The 20,576-nt window shown below is 61.0% G+C and overlaps 2 protein-coding genes across 2 annotated transcripts in view; one reads left to right on the top strand and one right to left on the bottom strand.

Annotated features, from left to right (window-relative positions):
• Positions 1–6,168: 6,168 nt before the first annotated feature.
• On the top strand, positions 6,169–13,856 carry SPHK1 (sphingosine kinase 1). The gene is made up of 5 exons (XM_074921894.1): positions 6,169–6,636; positions 11,134–11,283; positions 11,582–11,676; positions 11,939–12,054; positions 12,597–13,856. The coding sequence occupies exons 1-5, from the start codon at positions 6,219–6,221 to the stop codon at positions 13,378–13,380; spliced, it is 1,563 nt and encodes a 520-aa protein (XP_074777995.1). The 5' UTR covers positions 6,169–6,218; the 3' UTR covers positions 13,381–13,856.
• A 1,949-nt stretch (positions 13,857–15,805) lies between these two features.
• The window catches only part of UBE2O (ubiquitin conjugating enzyme E2 O), a 65,925-nt gene continuing 61,154 nt past the window's right edge, over positions 15,806–20,576 (bottom strand). The window contains exon 18 of the mRNA XM_074921692.1: positions 15,806–19,848. Within this exon, the coding sequence (XP_074777793.1) occupies positions 19,085–19,848 (764 nt within the window). The 3' untranslated portion in view covers positions 15,806–19,084. The remainder of the gene's footprint in view (positions 19,849–20,576) is intronic.

Below are 20,576 nucleotides of genomic sequence, written 5' to 3'. Positions count from 1 at the left end.
CCCTGCAAGGCATGTTTGTCTGACAGTGGTCACAGCATCCATGCTACAGCCCTGCACTTGTCACAAGTTGCTGGCTTTGTATTTCAAAAGCAAGAAGCTCGACAAAAAGTTGGGGGGGCAGACTATTTTTGGGATGTAGGAAGTTGGCTGCTTCCTGAGATCATTTCTGCACCCACCAGAGAAATGGCAGTTCCTGGAGGAGCAGGAACACCCTAAGGAACAGGGACAGGCTCCTGTGGGACACCCCAGTGAGGGCAGCAGAGTTACAGGGAGAAACCCCAGAGCAGCACCCAGGCAGGGGGAGTGAGGGAGACCCAGCGCTGAGGGGCCATGGCACAGCACCTCTGCAGGGTGCTCAGCCTCCCACCAACTCCTTCCTGGGCCCCTGGGGAAGGGATTTGCTGCTCCCCTCCTCTTTTAAAGCCCTTCCCTCCTGGCTTGCCATGCAATTCAGGTGTGCGAGAGAAAGAAGGGCTGTTTAACCCCTTCCTAGTGCTCCTTGCTTGGCAGCCTGGACAACACCGGCCCAGGGCTGATGCTGTGGCCTCTTTGAGTGTGCTCAGCCTCTGCTTTGCCCTCTGAGTCCTCCAGCATCATCCTTCTGTCCTCATTCCTCCTGCCTCGTGGGGTGCTCAGAGCCATTCCAGCCATAGGGGATGGATCCTGCCTGTGTTGTCACCACCCCTCACGTTCTCAGCCACTGAAGCTGAGATGCAACAAGTTTGTGCATTCTGCTGCAGGGCAGCCACCGGCACGGCAGACCCCAGGTGGCACCTCTGCGGTCACCTCGGAGGGGCTTGACAACACGTCCTGCCCCAAAACCACCCTGCTCTTGTTTTTCGGAGATCTCCCTCAGTGCCACCAGCTTCATCCCTGTGGGGAGAGGACCAACCGCCTTGCAGGGACGGCCCTGTGCATCCCACCAGGATGGCTGGTGGAGCTTGTGGGGTTGGGATCTGCACCCGAGAAGCCTGGGCAGGGCAGCGGGCAGAGATTACGGCTCTTATCGCTGCAACAACCAACCTTTCTCCTGGGAAAGGGAGCGACTTTGCTCTGCGGGCTGATGGTCACACCTGGTTTTACAGCCAGGCAAAGGAGAAGGAAGAAGCAATTCTGTTTACTTAGGGAGTAATTAATTTCGCAGCTCCTGGCATGTACAGAGGCAGCAGTAACCTCCCCCACAGAGCAGTGGAGAGCAAGGCTTTGCAGCCCTTTATTATTTCATTATCAACCGTGCAGGATTAGGAGGGCGGTCAGGAACAGCACGGGCTTTAAGCAGGTTTAGCTCCTTTGAAAAGGCTTATCCTGGCTCAGTCTCACTCGCTGGCTGTCATGCAGTTATTTGCTGAGCAGAGGGGTTTGAGTAATGTTGGGGGGACGGGCAGAGGGTCATGCATTTTTAATAGCAAAAAATAGTAAAGCCCAGCAGGGAAATCTTGGGAGGTTCCTTTAGCAGGAACTGGCTTTATTTGCTGAATTTCAACAAGGAAGGAGGGCAGTTTCTCAGCTCTGCCAAGATCTACACCTCTCCCCAGAGAAAGCAAGGGCCTCGGTGCTGCTTTGGGGTGGTTTCTTGCACAGGGCTGACATGGCACCGGGTGGAACAACCATTGCAGGCAGCTTCCTGCAGAGCTGGACCAGGTTTTGCCATTTCTCCTTTACCAAGTTTCTCCCTGGAGCCCGGGTGGGGTGGCTGCAGCGTGCCGATCCCAGCTCGGCGAGGAAAGATGAGCTGTGGGAACCGCAGCAGTAAATTCCTCTTCTTCTTACCCAGGCCAGAACCGGGGGGCTGTGGTGGGATGCTGTGTCCCCCATAAGTAATTCTGCCCCGGGAATGCTGCCCGGAGGCGCCGAGCATGGCGGCGGGGATCACCCCAGGATCCAGCCTCCCAGCGGGGCCTGGCCAGGTGGTTTTCATTGCAGCCTCTGACTCACCTCCCAAAAATGTCTGTGTGCACATCACAGCAGGAAACCGCTACCGGGAAGTGGTGAAAACCTTGCAACAGCCTGAAATGTGGCTTTCCCCAGCAAAGGGGGAGATCAAAGAGCAGCACTTTGGCCTCAATCCCACCGACGCCAGGGCTAGTCATAGGGGTGACTTTTTGGCTGAGTGAGCGGTGCGTGTGGTTACTCCAGACTCAGCAGCTTCTTGCGGGGCGTTTGGGAGTGTTTCTCCCAAGGAGGCCTGACCTCAGAAATACTTCGGAGTAAATCATCAGCTGGGAGGAATGAGCTCAGCTTGCAGGCATTACTGAGGGCATCCTGGTGAGCCCTGTGGTCCTGGGCTGTGCTGGCGGCTGCCGAGAGCTCGGCGGAGGGAGGGTCAGGGCTGGTAGCAGCCCCAAGCAGGTTGCAGAGCCTGGCTGTGATTTAGGAGCTGTCATAACACTCAGCTCTTTGGAGGCTGAGAAACCTCCTGGGTCAAGTCCTGGCCCTCGTGTGAAGCTGGGATTGTGGGTGATACCTGCTGCCTGCCCACAGGTCACGGAGGCAGAGACCAGGGGTGCAGTTACTTGCCAGAGTTCCACAGCAAGTCAGTGGCAGACCCAAAACCTGCATCCCAGCTCGTGCATCTCAGGTGGGATGTGATCCCAATTGCTCTCCTCCAGGAGATACTTCTGTTATTTCTGTCCCCTCCCACTCCATGCTGGTCCTCTGCGTCAGCACCAGCATCTCCCCGGGGACCCCTGTGGCTAGGGGCTGAGAGGGGCTGAGCTGCAGTCCCCAGGCTGGGTCTGCCCCGAAACATCTCCGACTCTGCACCGGCCGCTCCCGCAGGCGCTGGCTGGAAAGTTCCCACTGCTGCAGTCGGTGCCTGTCCCCCTGCCAAACCCTGCAGCCCTGCCAGCCCCGACGCAGCGCGGAGCCGCGCTATTTCTGGCTCCACCTTGAGAGATGTACCTTCAGCATGGGAACAACGATGCAAGAGTCGGATCCGGGATAAGTGCATCCCCCTCCTGTTCCCATTCCCCGAGCGGCTGGACGCGGCAGAGCGAGCAGGGATCTGGAGGAGCTGCCTGCCTCGAAGTGAAACGCTGCAGTTCATCTTGCAGCAGAGCCATGTCCTCTGCACGCCTCCTCCGGGGCTGCCTGCTGTGGAGGCAGCAGGAGCCCGAAATCCGGGCCTGCCCTGGTGCAGAGAGCCTCGAGTCCGCGCTGCAGCCGGGATGCATCAGCCGGGGGGACACAGGGTTATGGCAGGACTGAGAAGCCCCCAGCCTCTCTGCTTTCTTCCCCCAGGACAAGCTCCCTGTGGGGACCAGCTCCTCTAGTACTGGGGGCAGGAGCAGGAAGAGTAGGGGCAGGAGGGAGCTGAGGGGGTCTTAAATTGCCATATTTAACCCTTGGCTTCTTACACAACTCAAGGCAAACCTTGTCTGCTGCTTCTACCTCAGTTTCCCCAAACACATCTTCTCCAGCGAGCCCAGGGCACGACGCTCCAGACATACAAGCCTTTTTCCCCAAAAATTATGTCAGTGGGGTCTGGGATACCCCACAGGCCCTCCCAGGACAGGATTTTGAGGGGTGTTTGCTCTTGGAGGGAGACTGGTGGCCCCCGTGGTCACAGCTGGACTGGACACTCTGCAGCTTTGCGATGAGAAAGGAGGTGGGGGGGGATTCACCACCAGCTGTCCCCACCGGCACGCCGGGTCCCTGCCATGTCCCTGCGCCACGTCCCTGCGCTGCCCTCCCACACACACGGCCTCTGCGGCACCGCCGGGCGGGAATGGAGCCAACCAGGACAAACCCGACGGGCAGACACCTGCCCACGGCACGAGAGCCCCGGCTGCAGAGCACCCTTTGGGCCGCCAGTCGGGTCAAGGGAGCTCGTTAAGGCTCTCATAATTAAGATAGCGCTGAACGACTGTTTATCAGCACTAAGCGGTGACGGAAGCGATCCCACTTCCGCATTAGACCTCGCGTCTGGAGGCAAACTAGTGGTGGCTGTGCGGGGCTGGGTTGAATCAGCTGGTGGCTGTGGCGAGCAAAGGAACCCACATGGGCTGGTGGTGGGCACTGGGCTGGCCGTGGCATGAAGCGGGCATCTGCCAAGGGTGGCACGGCATCGGGACAGGCCCACGTGAAGTCCTCATAGACCAGTACTAAGATGGAACAGCTCTGTCCCTTGCTGTCACAGAGGCTGAGACTGTGCCATTCCCCATCTGAGCAAAACCTGGCTGCAGCCCCCTCATCTCCCTGCCCTGGGCACCCCCCCCACCAGTATCCCTGCACTAACCCTTCCCGTGTCCGAGCGTGGTGGCATTGCCGCCTTCAATGGCTCGTGAGGGAGCTGCTCTCAGCCCTTCTCCCCAGCCCACAGCATGGCTGTGGCAAGCAGAGCCCAGCTGGGCATCTGACTCCTATTTAAAGCACAGGCAGCCAGGGCAAGAGGATCCCTGCGGCATGGGGCCACCGACGGATGTAGCACGGGAGGACAGAGCCCAGAGCAGCCCCGTCAGCCCAAGGCACCTGCCAGGAGTGGCTTGACAGCTGCTCTCACATCCTCCCACCACATCTCGTGCCTTCCTGAGCGGAAATCGGGAGTGGATTAGTCACCGAGAAGGGTGAGGGGTAGGTCAGGGTGCTGCACTCCTCAGCAGCCAGCTATTTCCTCCGGTGACACCTTGCTGAGGACCGCAGGGATGTTTACAAACGCTGGACCCGTGGCAGGGCAGCAGCCGGGGAAGTGCCCGTGCCCAAATCTCACCCAGAAACAGATGTGGGGGCTCCGGTTCTCCAGTCGAAAGCATCAGCCAGCAAACGGGTGGAAGTGGGTTTTGGGTTTTGCCCCCCCTGCCCAAGCATCAGTTTGAACCCATAGCCCCCAGGGGAGTCTTTCTGGAAAGCGCAATGCTCCAAATCATGGCACCTCGGCTCTTGTTTTAGGTCACTCTGGGAAAGCAAGGCTTAACCACATTATGTGCCCATCCTGTGCCCTCCCTGCAATTTTTGGCCAGTTTCAGTGGGTTTAACTGGGGACAGAGGGCCAAGGGCTCACCGCTAATTAAACTGCTGTGAGTGTGAAGAGCGATGCCTCCCCGAGGTGCGAGCTCAAGGTTACGGGGTGTCAGGCTGCTGCCAGCCCAGCAGCACCCGGCGTGCGCAACCTGCATGAACACTGCCACGAAGGGTGGTCTGAGGGATGAGGAAGGGGCAAGGCCCAGGAGAGCGGAGGGAGGGACTGGGGCATCTCTCCATCTGCCTTACCATTCCCCCAGCTCTTGTCCGAGTGCTTATCACCCGCTTGCCGGCGCAGCTCTGCTTTAGATGGGGCCTCAGGAGAGCAAAGGGCCAGCTGGAGAGTGTGGAGCAGAGCTACATCCATGGGGCTGGCAAAAAAAAAAATCATTGTTGAGCTGGGCCATCCCCCCTGGAGCCCAGCAGCCCCTCGGGAGGGGGAAGGTCAGTCCCGTCACCATCAGAAGCTGCTGTCAGTGATTTTTGCCAGCCACCGCGGGCACCGAGCGGCTCCCAGCCGTGCTGGCACCCTCCAGGCAGGTCCCCTGGGCTCTGTCCCAGCTCCCTGGTGCCCCGAGGTGGGGTTCAGAGCACTGCCCACCTCCCTCCACGGGGCTCCCTGCCCCTGGCATCCTCCAGCCCTCACCGATACCTGATGGGGCCACCAGTGACGGGCAGGACATCGTCCCCCTCCATCCGCCCTCCCGGAGGTGTCCCTCGCCGGCTGCCCGCTGTCGTCCTCATCCCTCGCCGTACCCCGATTTCTCCAGGCACCCGCCCCACTCCTCTCGCCCTGTCCCGGCCGGAGAGATGCAGAGATGGCGTTTAACCGCTGCTCAGCCCCGCGTGGGCTGGCGCGGCTGCCCGGTGCTTTGCCGCTGCTCTCCCGGTGGGAGCGCGGGTCGGTGCCGTGCCAGCCCCAGGACCGGGGGAGCACCCACGCCGGACACCCACCCCGGCAGGGCAGAGGCACCCACGGCGGGTCGTGTGTGTGTCCCCTCGCTGCCCACCCGTGGGAGCTGCCGGCCGGGAGCGCGGGGCGGCGCTTGGGGAAACTGAGGCAGGAGCGGGAGTGGGGGGGGCTGGGGGCAGCCCCGGGACGGGCCCCCCCACCCCGGGGAGGGGGCTGTGCGCGGGTTAAATTTTATGAATGGGGCCGCCCCGCCTGCCATTGCCGGGCGGCGCGGCGGGTGTCAGCAGCGAGCAGCGGCGGGCGGCGCTCCCCGGTGCGTCCCGCTCCCGTTCGGGTTCCGCCGCCGATGGCCGCCGGCCGCCGCGCTCCCCCGGAGCCCGGGGGGGGCCCGGTATTACTTCAAGGCATCTTCGGTGCGGGACCGAGCCCCGGTGCTGCCGCCTGCTCGCTGGCTCTGACGGCGCGGGAGCTGCAGGTGCGGCGTCCCGGCGGCTGCCCCGGGGGCTCGCCCGGTCCCGACGCCGCGCTCCGCCTGGCCGACTGCGTGGGCTCCGCCGCCTTCCCCGCCGCCGCCGCCGCCGCCTGCTTCTCGCTGGTGTGTTACCCGCTCCGCGAGCCGCGCTGGGGCTCGCCCGCCCGCCAGCGCCTGGAGCGGACCTTCCGCGTCTGCCTGGGCCCCGACGCCGAGGGCAACCTGCGCATCGCCCAGGCCTGGAGCCGGCGGATCCGCGAGCTCTCGGTGCCCGCCGTGCCCACGCAGGACGGTGAGTACCGAGCCGCCCCACGCTGCACACACACGCACCCGGACGGACACCCACCCACCCGCGTCCGCTCCGCCCGACGGAGCGAGCCTCGCCACCGGGGCCAGCGGCCACCCGAGGGCGTGGGAGCCGCCAGCCCTGCCTTGCCCCGTCCCCACGCGGGACGGGTGTCCCCGAGGAGCGGCCTGGGGACGCGGCTGGCGCCGCGGTCGGGCCCCGAAGGGACCGGTCGGGGGCGAGGAGGGACCCCCATCCCCGCGAGGTCACCCGGATCGCCCCGGGCCTGGGGGGACGGGGACATCCCTGTGCACAGCCGCGGGGACAGGGGTGGCTTCTCCCCCCTTTCGCCCTTAAGTCGAAGGGGGAGCAGGGACGTGGTCGCACCACGGGGTTCCTTTGCACGACACCCCCCGCCCCCCGCTTCCCTCCGCATCGCTTTGGTTTGATAACTAGGAAAGCTCCAAAGGGCAGCATGTTAACGAAAGGAAAAAAAAAAAAAAAAAAGTCATCGTTGCTGACGCAGGGAGGAACGGGAGCCAGACACCGTCCCCGGCAGGTCCCATCCATCACTTGGGAGCCAGCGAATCCCCCGGGACTCCCCCAAGACCCGCCCGCGGTCCCGGGGCAGGACGGAGAGGTCCGGGTTTCAGTCCCCCCCCGGAGCTGCCACCAGCTCAAAGGGGAGCGGCTGGTTCGGGGGCCAAGTCCCCCAGCCCCTGCAGTCAGGGCAGGGCAGGCTGGCATATATTTGAGCATCTGAGCAGAGATTCAATTATATGCACTACTTCATTTATTTAGCTGTCCAGTCCCACTGATCAGACTTGGAAATTAAGAGGCATGCGGTTAGAGGGATCCTGTCAAATCACATTTAGCCCAACTCTTCCCTGCTTGGATTTTAAAATGCAGATTTTTTACATGACCTGCAGCTACAAAACAACTTTCTGCTACTCTTCCTAAAGAATAAAAAAATCCAGTGGAAATGGGTGAGGGTGAAACCAGTTCCTCGGCTCTATTTCCAGACTGAACTCTGCAGCTGTAGGTCTCCAGGCATTTTAAAGCCCTCGCCTTTTTGCAGGCGGTGCGAGGGTGCTGGGGCAGGAGCAGCTCATTGCATGGCAGGAGCCTCGGGGGAGCCGGAGGAAGGAGGACGGCAAAGGCGGTGTGGGATTTTGCGGTTATTTTTCTAGCTGAGGGCCAGCAGGATTTGCAAACCTCCTCCCCCAGTTTGGGACAGAGCTAAAAATGCCTCTCGCCACACCCTGTGCTCGCACGCACCCTCACGAGCGGCATCGCGGCGTGTGCGGGACCGATAAGGCCGTGCCGGGAAGCTGCGTGTGAGTCTGTGTGAAGCAATCCTGCCACCCCATCCCTGTGGGGCCACCAGCCATCCCGTCCCGCTGCCCTCTCAGCTCCAGCACCCCCTGGGATAAAAGCCCTGGGGAGAGCTACAGCAGGGAGGATGCTTCTCCCTCCTTATTTCACCCCAAGGGGACCAAAAAAAAGTCCCTCAGCGGTGAATAACCCCAGAGCTGGGGCTGCCTGCAGGGGGGAGAAAACAGCCCCTGGAGTTGTGTCCTGATGGGGAAATCATCCCCTGGGCCGTGGCACTGAGCTGCAGTTGAGCGCTGCCAGCAGTGAGTGGGACTGGCCCTGCCACAGGCCCCTGTTGTGGGGGACTCCTTTGCCATGCTCGTCCCCTCGGTGTGCGGAGGTGACACTGCGGAGAGGGGATGCAGCCTCAGGCCAGCTGGGTCACCGGGCAGGACAGCCCTGTCCCCCGCCAGCTTGTCACACTGTTCCCTGTGCTTGGAGGGTTTCCAGAAGGATGTGAGGACACAACGGAGCAGCTGGGGCTGCTGATGGCGGAGCCGCGGCAGCGTGGTCCCTGCCTGAGTGCTGCCAGGACACGTGTCCCATGGGGGGATGCGGGCGGAGGGGGGAGAGCAGAGTTTGTGCGCTGGCAGCAGCTGGAGCCCCTTCCTCCTGCTGACTCAGTGTCTGCTCTGCGCGGCGTTTGAGGTTGAAAGCAACCGCACTGTGCCGGGAAGTGGCTGAGCCTCGCTGAGATGCCAGGGGCCGGCCAGTGTTGCGCAAGGGAAGGGGATGCTGCTGAAATCTGTCCCCTCTGCCTGGACATCGCTGCTGCCGGCTCCGGCTCTGAAGCACCACTCTCCACTTCTGCCACGGGAGCCTGGGCTGAGCCTGGTGCTGCTGGTGTCACTGGTCCCACATCGGGATCACGTCCCCATCCCTGTTCACACCCGGGTACCAGCAATCTGCCTTGTGATGGAGTCACGGCATCCCTCTGTGCCCTGAGCAGGGTTTGCCTTTCCCCCTCCAGCCGAGGAGCAGGTCCCTGGGGTCCCAGATGTACCCCACTGCCCAGGGAGGCCATGGGCCTGCAGCCACAGGTCCAGGCAGGATTTTCAGGCAAGACCCAGCTGCAGGTCTGTGTGCATGTCAGAAATGATGGGGCTTTAAAATGCTGTGGGTTTAAAAATTGCATTTAGATTCTTGTGCCTCTTGCTCTCACTCTGCATCCTCCAGGGATGAAGGGGGGTGGGGGGAAGAGAGGAAAAAGCCCCTCCATCACCTGCCTCCGGCAGCTGGGGCTTGAGGCCCCTGTCCTGGGGGCTCGGCTGTGTTTGTCAATAGGGGATTTTAATGCCGGTTGTGACCAGGGAAGGCTCCGGAGGGGCAGGAGAGGGGCCAGCCCATCCCCGGGGTTGCTGCCCGTTATCCCTGACCCAAGCTGGGGTGGCCTCTGCTTGTGGCACTTCACCACTGTCCCCAAGGGCAGCTGGTCTCCTCGCGTCTGGCACCCACTGATAAGGGGCCGGGGAGGGAGGGGGGCAGCGGGTGGCTTCCTCTGGCCCTGGGTGGCAGCAGGGAGAGCCGGCCCAGAGCCAGCACCTGCACCCAGGCTCAGCCCTGGCTGACGGGGCTCCCATGGGCAGACAGACCTTTGCTGTGGGCTCGGTGGCAGGTCCCAAGCAGGTGGGTGATGGCCTCACCGGATCATTCCCAGGGGCAGAAAATCAGCCTGACGGTGCTGAAATCAGGAGCGCTCTGTGTGCTCCCCACGGCTGGGATGGGCACAGCCATGGGATGCTCCAGGCAGCTCGTGGAGCTCTGCCGGCCCACGGGGAAGCCCCTGGCGTGGCCGTGACCAGTGTGATGCTGGGTGTCACCTCAGGGAGTTGGCACATGTGGGGACCTCCATTGCCCCAGGATCCCCTCGCCTTGCCTCCATCCCTGGTGTGGGCAGCAGGAGGGGGTTTAGCTGTAAAACTGCTGCCTGCATGTTCAGATGGCTCAAATCAAAGTGTACAGACAAGAGGGGGGGGGCGGGTGGTTGGACCCAGCCCTCCTGCCCTAGGTTAGAGAGGGGTTCCTGGCCTGGGGGTAGTGCTGGGAAATGTCATCTGCTTGGTTGACTCAGCCCCTGACAGAGCAGCAATTTCTGCTGAGTCAGCAGACCAGCCCCCACGCTGTCCCGCTGGGCCCCAGGTCAGGGCACAGAGCGGGAGGGGACGTCCCCACCCCCACAAAACTGGCTTCCCTCTGCAGGGCCGGGACTTTCCAGAGGCGCTGCAGGAGCTCGAGGCACTCTGCCCTGCTCATTTTGGGGCTTGGGGTGCCCAAGCAGCACACAGGGGTCCTGCCCTCAAGCACGCTGTCACCAGCACCCCTGGGTGCCATCACGTCACTCCTCCTCCCTGCGCCTCCCTCATGGGGCATCTGCAGCCAGGGCTCACCCCGTCCCCCCGCACGGGGACCACTGGGCTTGGGGGGGATAGGGGGGCTGGAAGTTAGCGGAGAGGGGGCAGAGGGATGTGGATCCCTGCCAGGCTTGTAATTACAGCCCAACCCGGGCCCTCGCATGTGAAACCTGAGCCCCGTGGGGAGCAGGGGAAGCAGAAGTGTCCGTCTGTCGGTGCAGGTGTCTGTCCTGGCCCGGCTCCATCTGGGGTGGATGTGGGGAGTTGGGACCTCGAGTCCCCCTGGCCCTCACAGCTCCCCCTCCCCGCGCTTGGCTCCGGGTGCTCTGGGGACTGATCCGTGGGGCCCAGCAGGGAAAACTCAGAGCTGAGGGTGTTTGGGGCCGGGTGCCCCAGCGGGGGTTGGGTTTCAAACCTCCCCTTTGCTTCCACCTTCCCTGTCTCAGCGTGTCCGAGAGCACAGCCAGCAGCGCCCCGCGGCACAGGGCCGTTGGGCGCAGCAGAGCCCCGGCTCCTCTGCGGCATCACTGGCTTGTTGCGAGTCTCCGGCCTGGGCATAAAACATCTCTGGTGATTGTGGGAGAGCTCCAAGTCCCTGCAGGACCCCGTGTCCCTGCCACCTCCCCAGGAGAGATCCTCCATCCCTGCTCACCTCTGGGTACGGAGGTGGCCCAGGGAGCTTGTGGGGATCTGGGGGCAGCTCCTCATCCCCTGGGGCTGCCCTCCCTGGGCAGCACCTCGGCCCCGGTGCCCTAAGCCCTGCTCTCCCCCCGCCCAGGTGACAGCTATGGGGTGCTGCCCCGGCCCTGCCGTGCCCTGGTGCTGCTGAACCCACAGAGTGGTGCCGGCCGCGCGCTCGAGGACTTCCAGGCCGTGGTGCAGCCCATGCTGGCTGAGGCCGACATCGCCACCACCGTCTTCGTCACTGGTGAGTCTGTGAGCAGCTCCACCTCCTCCTCCTCCTCCCTTCCCAGGATCCTGCCTGGGTGCTGCCGCCCTGGGACAGGCTCCTCCAAGGGCCTCGCGCTCCCCCCGCATTGCCGTGGCTCCAGCGATGGTTTGGACGATGCGATGGGGGGGTTGGCTGCGCTCAGTGGGGGTGACTGCCTGACCTCCTGCACCCCTGGGGCTGGGACCCCCGTGGGGGCAATGGAGCTGGGGTCACTGTCTGGGCGAGGGCAGAGGGATGGAGGGCGATGCTCGACTCTCTCTACTTTCACCTGCAGAGAGACCCCACCACGCACACGAGAAGGTGCGGGATGAGGACCTGTCGCAGTGGGACACGCTGGTGGTCATGGCTGGGGACGGGCTGCTGTATGAGGTGAGGGGCACCGTGGGGCAGCCTCCCGGCCAGGGTGGACAGAGAGCTGCGAGGAGAGGGGTGCCTGCGGCAGGAGCCAAGCTTGGAGACACAAAAGTGGGCAGGGAATGGTGAAGGAGAGGTGGCACCTAGCTTGGAGCAAAGCCGGGCAGCCATGGCCTCGGTCCTGCCCTGCCCGAGGGCCCCGTGGGCACCGTGGGCTCTGCTCCCAGCGGGTCCCTGGCCCAGCCCTGGGTGCCAGCAGGTCCCTCCCTCCCTGCAGGTGGTGAATGGGCTGATGGAGCGGCTGGACTGGCAGGACACCATGAAGAAGCCGCTGTGCATCCTGCCGGGGGGCTCTGGCAACGCCCTGGCTGCCTCCATCAACCACTACGCAGGGTGAGTCCTGACACCGTGGGGGCACCCACTGCTGGCACCGCACCGAGCCGGGGGGGGGATGAGGGGAGTGAAAGGCTGAGTGTGGCTCCAGCCCGGGGGGGGTGCTGGGTGCAGGGATGCCTAGCACAGGGGTGCCCACCTGGGCCTCCACCACCCCGCAGGCAGGTGCTGCCCAGCCCCAGCCAGTCCCTGCGAACACCAGCGTGTGTCCCTTTGTCCCCAGCTCCCCCCCCGCCCCAGCCTTTCTGCTCTCTGGACTGAGCCTGGCAAAGCTTTACCCTAAACGATCCACCCTGGGGCACAGCTGATCCTGCTGTGGGGAGGGCAGGGACTGGGACTGCCCTGGCCCAGCAGCCCCAACTCAGTTCCCTCTTTCAGGAGCTGTTTTATCCTTCCCATCCCCACCAAACCCTCTCCCAGCAGCTGTCCCAGGGGAACACTGTCACCCAGCTGGGATATGTCCCAGCCGTGACCCAAGGTGGGTTGCACACAGAGGCCCCAAGCTGGGTCCAGGCTAAACTCACCCTCTTCATCCCCTGCAGCAATGATCACGTCGCCAAGAAGAAGCTGCTGACAAACTGCACCTTCATCCTGTGCAAGGGGCTGCACACACAGATGGACCTGGTCTCGCTGAGCACGGCCTCAGGCAAGCGCCTCTTCTCCTTCCTCGGCTTCGGCTGGGGCTTCATCTCGGACGTGGACATCGACAGTGAGAAGTACCGCCGGCTGGGCAATGCCCGCTTCACCCTGGGCACCCTCCAGTGCCTGGCCAAGCTGCGGGTGTACCAGGGCCGCCTGTCCTACCTGCCTGCCGTCCCCGAGCAGGACACCTCCCCAGCACCCAGGGACCCCCATGCGCCCATCACCAACGGCCAGGCTGGTCACACCGCGCCGCCGGCGGGGACGGATGCGCCCGGGGCTCGGCCCAGCGACTCGCTGCTGGTGCCACTGTGCCAGCCGGTGCCGCCGCACTGGACGGTGGTGCCCGAGGAGGAGTTTGTCTCCGTTTACGCCATCTACCAGTCCCACCTGGGCACCAACCTGCTGATGGCACCAGCGGCCCAGCTGCACGACGGCTGCATCCACCTCTTCTACCTGAAGGCCGGCATCAGCCGTGTGGCACTGCTGAAGATTTTCCTGGCCATGGCCAGGGGGACCCACCTGGACTTGAACTGTCCCCACCTGCACTATGTCCCTGTCCGGGCTTTCCGCCTGGAGCCACGGGCGGCCGCGGGCATCATGACGGTGGATGGCGAGGCGCTGGCCTGCGAGCCGGTGCAGGGCCAGATACACGCCCGCCTCTGCCGCGTCCTCAGCGGCTCCTGAGGGGCCAGGTTCGCCCCTCCCCGCAGCGCTGAGCTGCCGGCACGGCCCAGCACGAGGGCGGCAGAGCCTTCCTCCCACTCAGGAACCTCCTCCTCCTCCCATAGCAATAGGTGTTGGGGGCTGCGGGCACTCGTCCCCTCGCTTGCCCCCATGCTTAGCTTTACCCCCTTGGGACAGCCACCAGCACTGCCCCAAAAATGAGCTGCGAGCCCCATCAGGTACTTGGTGCCGGCGAGACGCCAGCGCGGCCTATCCCGGTACGAAATCCTGGCCCTGAGCGGCTGCGCCGGCACAGCCCCGTCCCCTCCCTGGCTCAGACGCACACGGTGGCAGCGCTCGTGTCCCCGCCGCGGAGCCAGTGCCACCCCCCAGAGATGGTCAGGACCAATATGTCTAATACAAGAAAATGGCTTTTTTAAGAACATTTCTACCCAAAGCTTCCTGTAGAAGCAGAATTTATTCTTGTGAGAAATGCAATAAATATCTAGTGTTTGCAAAAAAAGTGCCCCCTGGGTTTTAAATCTGGGTTCCTGGCTGTGGGCAGGGTGGGGCAGGGGTGCTGTCACCCCGGGCTGGGGTCACACACAGCCTGGCCACGTGGCCGTCAGGACAAGTTTAGCTCAGCACCGTGGCCCTTCGCTTCCCAGGATCCTGCCCGTGCTGCCAGACCCTGATATCTTGGGGCCAGGAGCAGTCTGGAATGATGGCCCAGGAGATGCTCCCACGGAAAACACCTCAGAAGCAGGACACAGGGCACTGCTGTCACCAAACCTGATTTTTGGGGTGCACCAGTGCCTCCCTGCTCAGCCTTGCACAGGGGCTGATCAAATCCAGGGAGCTCAGCCCTGCAGCAATGCTTTGGGCCATCCTGGGGAAGGTTCAGCGCCTCTGAGCGAGCCCAGGGAAGGGGTCAGAAAAGAGATTCAAGGAGGGGGTTGTTGGAACCGAGGGGTTTGGCTTTCTGCCGGGAGCAGGGGCCCTACGGGGAACTCGAGCATCCCCCTTCCCGGGCAGCCCGGGGCCAGCTGGAGCTCTGCAACAGGTCCCTGCCCGGGGGATTGCCTGGGGGCGGATTACTGAGCGTATTTGGTATAAAATTGCAGTAATTAAACCTCATTTACAGCGCTCAAGTACAAAGTAGGAGAGTAAACAGTGGTGGCTGTTTGCATTTATTCATCTGCAAACTATGCAATTAGGATTGCGGAACCGGGAAAGAAAAGCACGATTGTTCCCCCCGGCCACGTCCCCACTGGCTCCTGGGGAGTCGAGCAGTTCCCGGGCCAGCAAGGCAAGCAGCAGCTGGGAACCACCTCCCAAAATAAAGTTATTTCTCCCGTGGCATTAGGCCAGGCCTAAGAACAGGCTGAGCCATGCTTCGCTGAACTCTAACCGTGTGGAACAGCCGCCACTGCCGGAGGGGGCTGCAGGGAGAGCCCGGGGTAGGGGACGGGCTCAGAGCTCTCGGCTGCCTCCTCAAGTGGGACAGTTCACAGAGCTGAGCCCTTGGGGACTGCAGCACCCAAAAGGCTCCCTGGAGTCCCCTCCAGGGCTCTCCCACAGACAGCTGGATTGCTCACAGCAGCAGGTTGGTTGGGTTTGCCCGTGCCATCCCTTTCCCAGGTTTTGCTGCACAAATCTCTTCCTTGACCCGACCACTTCTAGAACCTGGAGCCCCGCCCCAGCTCTGCCCGTGCAGCCCCTCGCTCCTGCCACCCAAGGGAGGTGGCAGCAGCAGCCACACACCCCTCCAGAGGCAGATGGTTGCTGGTTTTGAACAACTCCAGCAAAGCTGCAAGTCTGACAGCGCTGCCCCTGTCCTCTGCCTGTACCGGTCCCCTTGGACCCTGCCCGTGCAGGCAGAATGGGGCCAGGCAGAGCAGCCCTGGGGGCAAATGTCCGTGGGGGTCAAACACCCCCCCAGCACCCAGGAGGGGCAGGAGGTCCTTGGCTGGACACGGCTGCATTTGCCTCCCATCACACACTTACCTGTGCTGGGTCGAGGGGCTGGGAGGGCAGCGCCAGGGGAGAGGTGCCAGGGCCCACCAGCCCCCCTGCCAGGCTCCGGGGGCTGCAAAGGGTTTTGCTTTGCCCCAGGTCTGACCCCATCTGCCAGAGCAGCCGTGGGCTTGCCACCAGCTGTGCTGCGGCACAGGCCGAGCCACCGGCAGCCTGTGTGCACCCCGTGCCAGCAAAGCACAGGGAAAACAAACAAAAAAAAGCCTGACAGATGCCTCGTGAATCAGGGTTTTGGGGAGCGAGGTCCTGGAGAGCCAGAGGGGCAGCCCCTCACTGCCAGATCTGCCTGGCTCCCTCCGGCCTCGCTGCCCTCCCCACGCCCTTGGGCTCAGCCAGCGGGAGCCCGTCCAGCCCAGGGCAAGTGCCAAAGCATGGCAGGGGGGAGAAAGAAAGAGACAACAGTCAGAACTACTCACAGAGGCAAAATTTAATGGCAAGTCATCTTCCCTCCTTTATTACACCTTGGTTAGCCAAACAAAAAAAAAAAAAATTCTGCAGGTAAAAAAAGTTTTAATGGTCACACAGCACTTTATACATATATCATAAGCAACCAAGCATCCACATCTGCACGTGAACAACACACCTCTAAGCATGGCCTCAATAGTCAGGTCTTTTTTTTTTTTCATTAAATACTGTACAGAATCAAGGCTACAAACTGATTTTGTAATGCTTCTTCCCTAACCCCAGCACTTAAAACAGTTACAGGCTGCTCTCATTTGTACATCACACAGTCGTGTAGCCAGTTTTAAGGCTAACAATATGCATCATGCTTTGGCTTTTTTTGTGTGTTTTTAAATTTTTTTTTAAGGTTTTAGCCTTTTAAATTTTGTTACCCTTAAATATTACATACATACACAAAAAATTACATAGCTGCAGTGTGCTCACCACCAACCTCATCACCCAGGAGCTTCACATTATCAAAAGCTTTAGAAAATTTGTAAACCTCTGTGCACGCCTCAGTTTGGGACAGCCAGCTACAGAGTGAGCGATGCCAGGGGTAGCGGCAGCCAGGGAGTTGTGTCCCCTTCCAGAAGGCCAAGGAAGCCCCAGGAACCTGTGCAAAAGCTCTCGATTATGATCAGAGGAAACAAAGACTTCTTGAGCGAAAGGGAGGACACGCAGCTCACCCCAGCAGCACCAGCTGCCTGCCCTCCTCCCCCTGTGGGTGGGCAGCCTGACCAGCCCCTGCCACCCGCCCACCCTGTGAGAGGAGAGCTGCGGAGAAGACAAGGTGGGCAAAGCAGGGAAACCCAGAGCTCCTCTATCCCTCCATCCCCAGCCACAGCTCAGCCCTAAGGGGTTTTCTCCCTTCCTCCATGGCCAGTGGGGCTAAGGACAGCCACAGCCTGGCACAGGAGACAGAAGAAGTCAGTATCTGTAGATCACCAACCACAATTTTGTCTGGTGAGTAAGAGGTTTAATCATTTGCAGAACAAGCCTCTCTGCCTGCCCTTCCCCTGCCCTGAAGTAACAGCCTCACCCCTCGGTCCCAATCAGCCCTTTAACTTGGGACACACCAGCTCCTGGCTCAAAGGGATTCATTCATTTACCACCAGCCACAGCCAGGAAGCGGCCGCCGGTTACACGTGCAGCCTGCACTGCGGCCCCAAACACCTCTGCACTCCGACAGGGGTCTGCCACGCTGCCAGACCTCCTGCCTGTCAGGCAGGGACGGCTCTGGGTGCCAGAGCAGGGCCAGAGCGGCCACGCAGCTGATCCACCTGCAGACCAGTGCTATGAGAGCTCTACAGGCCCAGGTCTGTGCTCACAGCCAAGCCCTGCTTCCTCCGGAGCACCGGGAGCAGGATGTGCCTGCTAAAATCCCAGCAGGGGATGGTGATGGAAGGGCTCTGGAGCACCGGGGGGGTGGGGGGCAGCTGGAAATAACAGGCGCAGGGAGCTGGGTGGGGGGGTTTGGGTCAGTAGGTGCAGACCCTGGTGCTTGGAGGAGCAGAAAGCACTGTGCAAACGTGCCGAGATTCGCCTGCTGTTCTCTGTTTCAAAATGAGAAGGCCAGACCCTGGCCCGGGTCAGGGGAAGGGACACAGCCATACCGAGCAAGAGCAAAGGAGAGGTTTGGCTCTGTCCTTCTGGCAGACTCATCTGCTCAGAGACTCCTTCCTGGGAAGCCTGGCACCACCAGCTCCCCGTGCTGGCTGGAAGGACCAGGGGACTCTCCCTGACAGACCGTGCTCCACATGGATGCTAAGTGGGTGCTTCTCCAATGCTGAAACACTGGGCAAATGCAGTAGTGCTGGAGTGCAACCTCCCAGCTCCAGAAGTGACAGTAAGTGCATGCTCACAGAAAAAGAGGCTTCAGGAAGGTGTCTTGACCAGCAGACTCTGGCAAGTCACTGCTTCAAAGTGCTCACGGTCACCAGCTCAGACAGCTCTCGCTGCTGAAACACGGGCTGATCTCGCCAGGCACTGCCCGGAGTGGCCAGGCAGTGCTGCACTTGAGATCAGGAGTAGCGTGTGCTGTGCCCACAACGCTGCCGGCCACAGTGGGCCCCGGCCACTGCGGGAAACGGCAATAGTCCACGCCAGTGTCTGACATGCTCCAGTCGCTGGCTGAGTAACAGCACAGGAACGGTCAACTAACTGCTGCTGCTACAGCAGGAGCTCGTCAGGACAAGACAGCTCCTTTCCCTTGGGTGAGCCCGGCTCAAGCAGCTCCAAAATACCCATCTACAGCCAAATGACAGAGAAGCAGCAGCCATGCCAGGTTCACCATCCAGACTAGCTGCTAGATCTACAGTACACCCCAAAAATCACTCGCTGCTGCCTGCCCAGGCGAGGATGAGATCCAGGGTTAGGTGTAGTGCTGTGTGACAGCCAGGATGGCTGGAACGAAAGACGCGGATATCGAAGTAATCAGGGCAGAACCCTAAATCCCATGTATTTCTAGAAGACAGGCATGCATGGTGGAGAAAGGGAAGTTTGCCTTACTCTGGAGAAAAAGAAGTGGGGATGGCTAGAATTGCTTCCAAAAGGCCGACCAGAAGTTGCAGAAGTGGATAGAAACCCCGCAGCGCTGCCAGGGCAGCACAGGTGCTACAGCAGAGCTCTGGCTCTGCCTACCAAGTCCTGATCGGAAGAACCTCGTAGCTATGGGTGAACAGCTAAGACTAGCGCAACTCCGTATGGTGTAGACAACCTCAATGCAAACACAATCCAATGTCTAAGTACATATAAGCTGGGGTGGACTTCATAAAACCCATGGTAACACAGAGAAAAATAAAAGACTGGGAGGGCATTGCCCTTCACTTCCAGATTCTACAGCAATCACTTCTCCTGGCTTGAACCCCACCAGAACAAACGGCTGGGTGTAGCGCTGGGTGGGAAGAGTCCTTGTGTGGAAAGGTGCCCCAAGATGAAAGTGCAGAGGGAACGTGGCTGCAAGACTGCTTCTGTGCAGGTCTCAAATCTTACCATGGCAGGGTCAAACTCGCAAGAGGAGCACGTACATGGGACAGGGGGAAGGAAGAAGGGCTGGGGGCAAAGAGTTATTCATGCTTAGACAACCTTTCCTTGGAGGAGCAATCAGGCCTACCACCTTCTTTGGAACAAACCAAGCTGAGGAAGAAAAGCTGGAAGGAGAAGCCAGTTTACTGGTAACAGCGTTTGCCAAATTCCTTTCTGCTGCTTTCCCTTCTCCCCTGCACCTGCCTGTCCCTAACCTGACAGTTTATTTGTCCTCTGTCCACTCTGGGATGTTGGCCCCTGCTAAGGCAGCCCGGTACTGCTGCAAGACACCGCGGATGCTTTTAATGAACCCCTTGGACAAAGGGAAGAGGGGGAACCCAATATCGGGGTAACCGCTCTTCTCCGGAAGGAAACTCCTGTAGCTCTTTCTCCTTTTCTTTGGTTTCACACTAGGCTGCAAGGCAGAGTCCTGGGCAGCCTTCCCCTCGTCCGTTCGGTCTCTGGCCAGGTCTACCCCCCTGGCTTGGCCTGTGCTCTCCGAGTCTGAGTACTGTTGGAGATCACCAGCGTTGGGTGTCGAGGTTGTGAACTCCAACTCGTCCAGCTCCTCCTTCCCGTCAAGCGCCGAGTCGGAAAGCTCAGCGGCCGCCCCCTGCTCTGAGCTGCTGCCGTATTCCCCCAGCGATCCCGCATTGTCTCCAGGGCTCTCGGCCAGCGTGCCACAGGCAGAGAGAAGGGAGGCAGAATCCGCCCCGTTGGCCTGTTCGTGGCTCCGCTCCACCAGCTCGTTCGTCTCCAGCCAGGACTCGATGCGGGACACCAGGCGCCAGCCGTTGCAGCGAAAATGCTCACGGATTTCGTGCTCAAAGACCTCCACCGGCCTGCGCAGCAGCTGCATCATGGACTGCACCACCCGGATCAGGGTCATCTCATTGTAGCAGCGGCTGTTCTCGTAGCCCTCCTGGAGACCCCGGTCGCTGTCAAAGCCTGCCTCGTTGTAGTAGGGCTCATTCACTAGGATGAGACCTGCCAAGAGAAGGGGAGACCAAAGGGTTAAGAGAGGAATTTTACCGTGAATCACCCTCCGAGGCAGAGACAAGACACTGCTGGGCCCTGATATCTGCCAAGAAGGTTGAGGTTCAAGGGTCACAGTACTGCCTTGCCAAGGCATCAGGCCAGCTTCACCTGCAGCCACCCTGACGCAGGCAGCAGGGAAGGCAGGCTTTGACTTCAAGCAGGTTGCAGAGGCCAGGCTGGACAACCAGGGACCTGCAAGATGCAGTGGACTGGTATTGCAAGGGAAGCACTCATGTGAATGGGTCTGTGGCCTCCTGCTAGGGTGGTGGGGATCTCGGACACTACCAGGAGTGGCACTCAAGGTCCCTGGCTGGCAAGAACAGTCTTCCACCAACACGATGCAGAGGGTAAACAACAGCAGAGATCAAAAGGGGAAAGGTATCACAGCTCCTTTCCTTTCACTGCCCTCCAAGCAAAAAACAACCCACAAATGCACCCAAAGCTTTTTCTCCTTAAATAGTTTCTTTCTCTTAATCAGAACAAAGGCCAATCTTCAGTAAGAGGCTTTGAGCTGGCCAAGTCCCAGCCTATCCAGCATAGTCCCATCAGACAAGGCAGTTCCGAGACAGTGAATATTGTGACAAGTCACCCATGCCAAGCTTCCTCCCGCTTGCTTCTGGTCTAACGTGATGACACATATGTAGCCTGGTTGCTGGCAGCCTGCCACCAACTCCATT

This window comes from Athene noctua, chromosome 18 (assembly GCF_965140245.1).
Source record: "Athene noctua chromosome 18, bAthNoc1.hap1.1, whole genome shotgun sequence".
NCBI lineage: Eukaryota > Metazoa > Chordata > Aves > Strigiformes > Strigidae > Athene > Athene noctua.
Note: the sequence above shows the minus strand (reverse complement) of the source record. Positions and strands in the feature narration are given on the sequence as shown.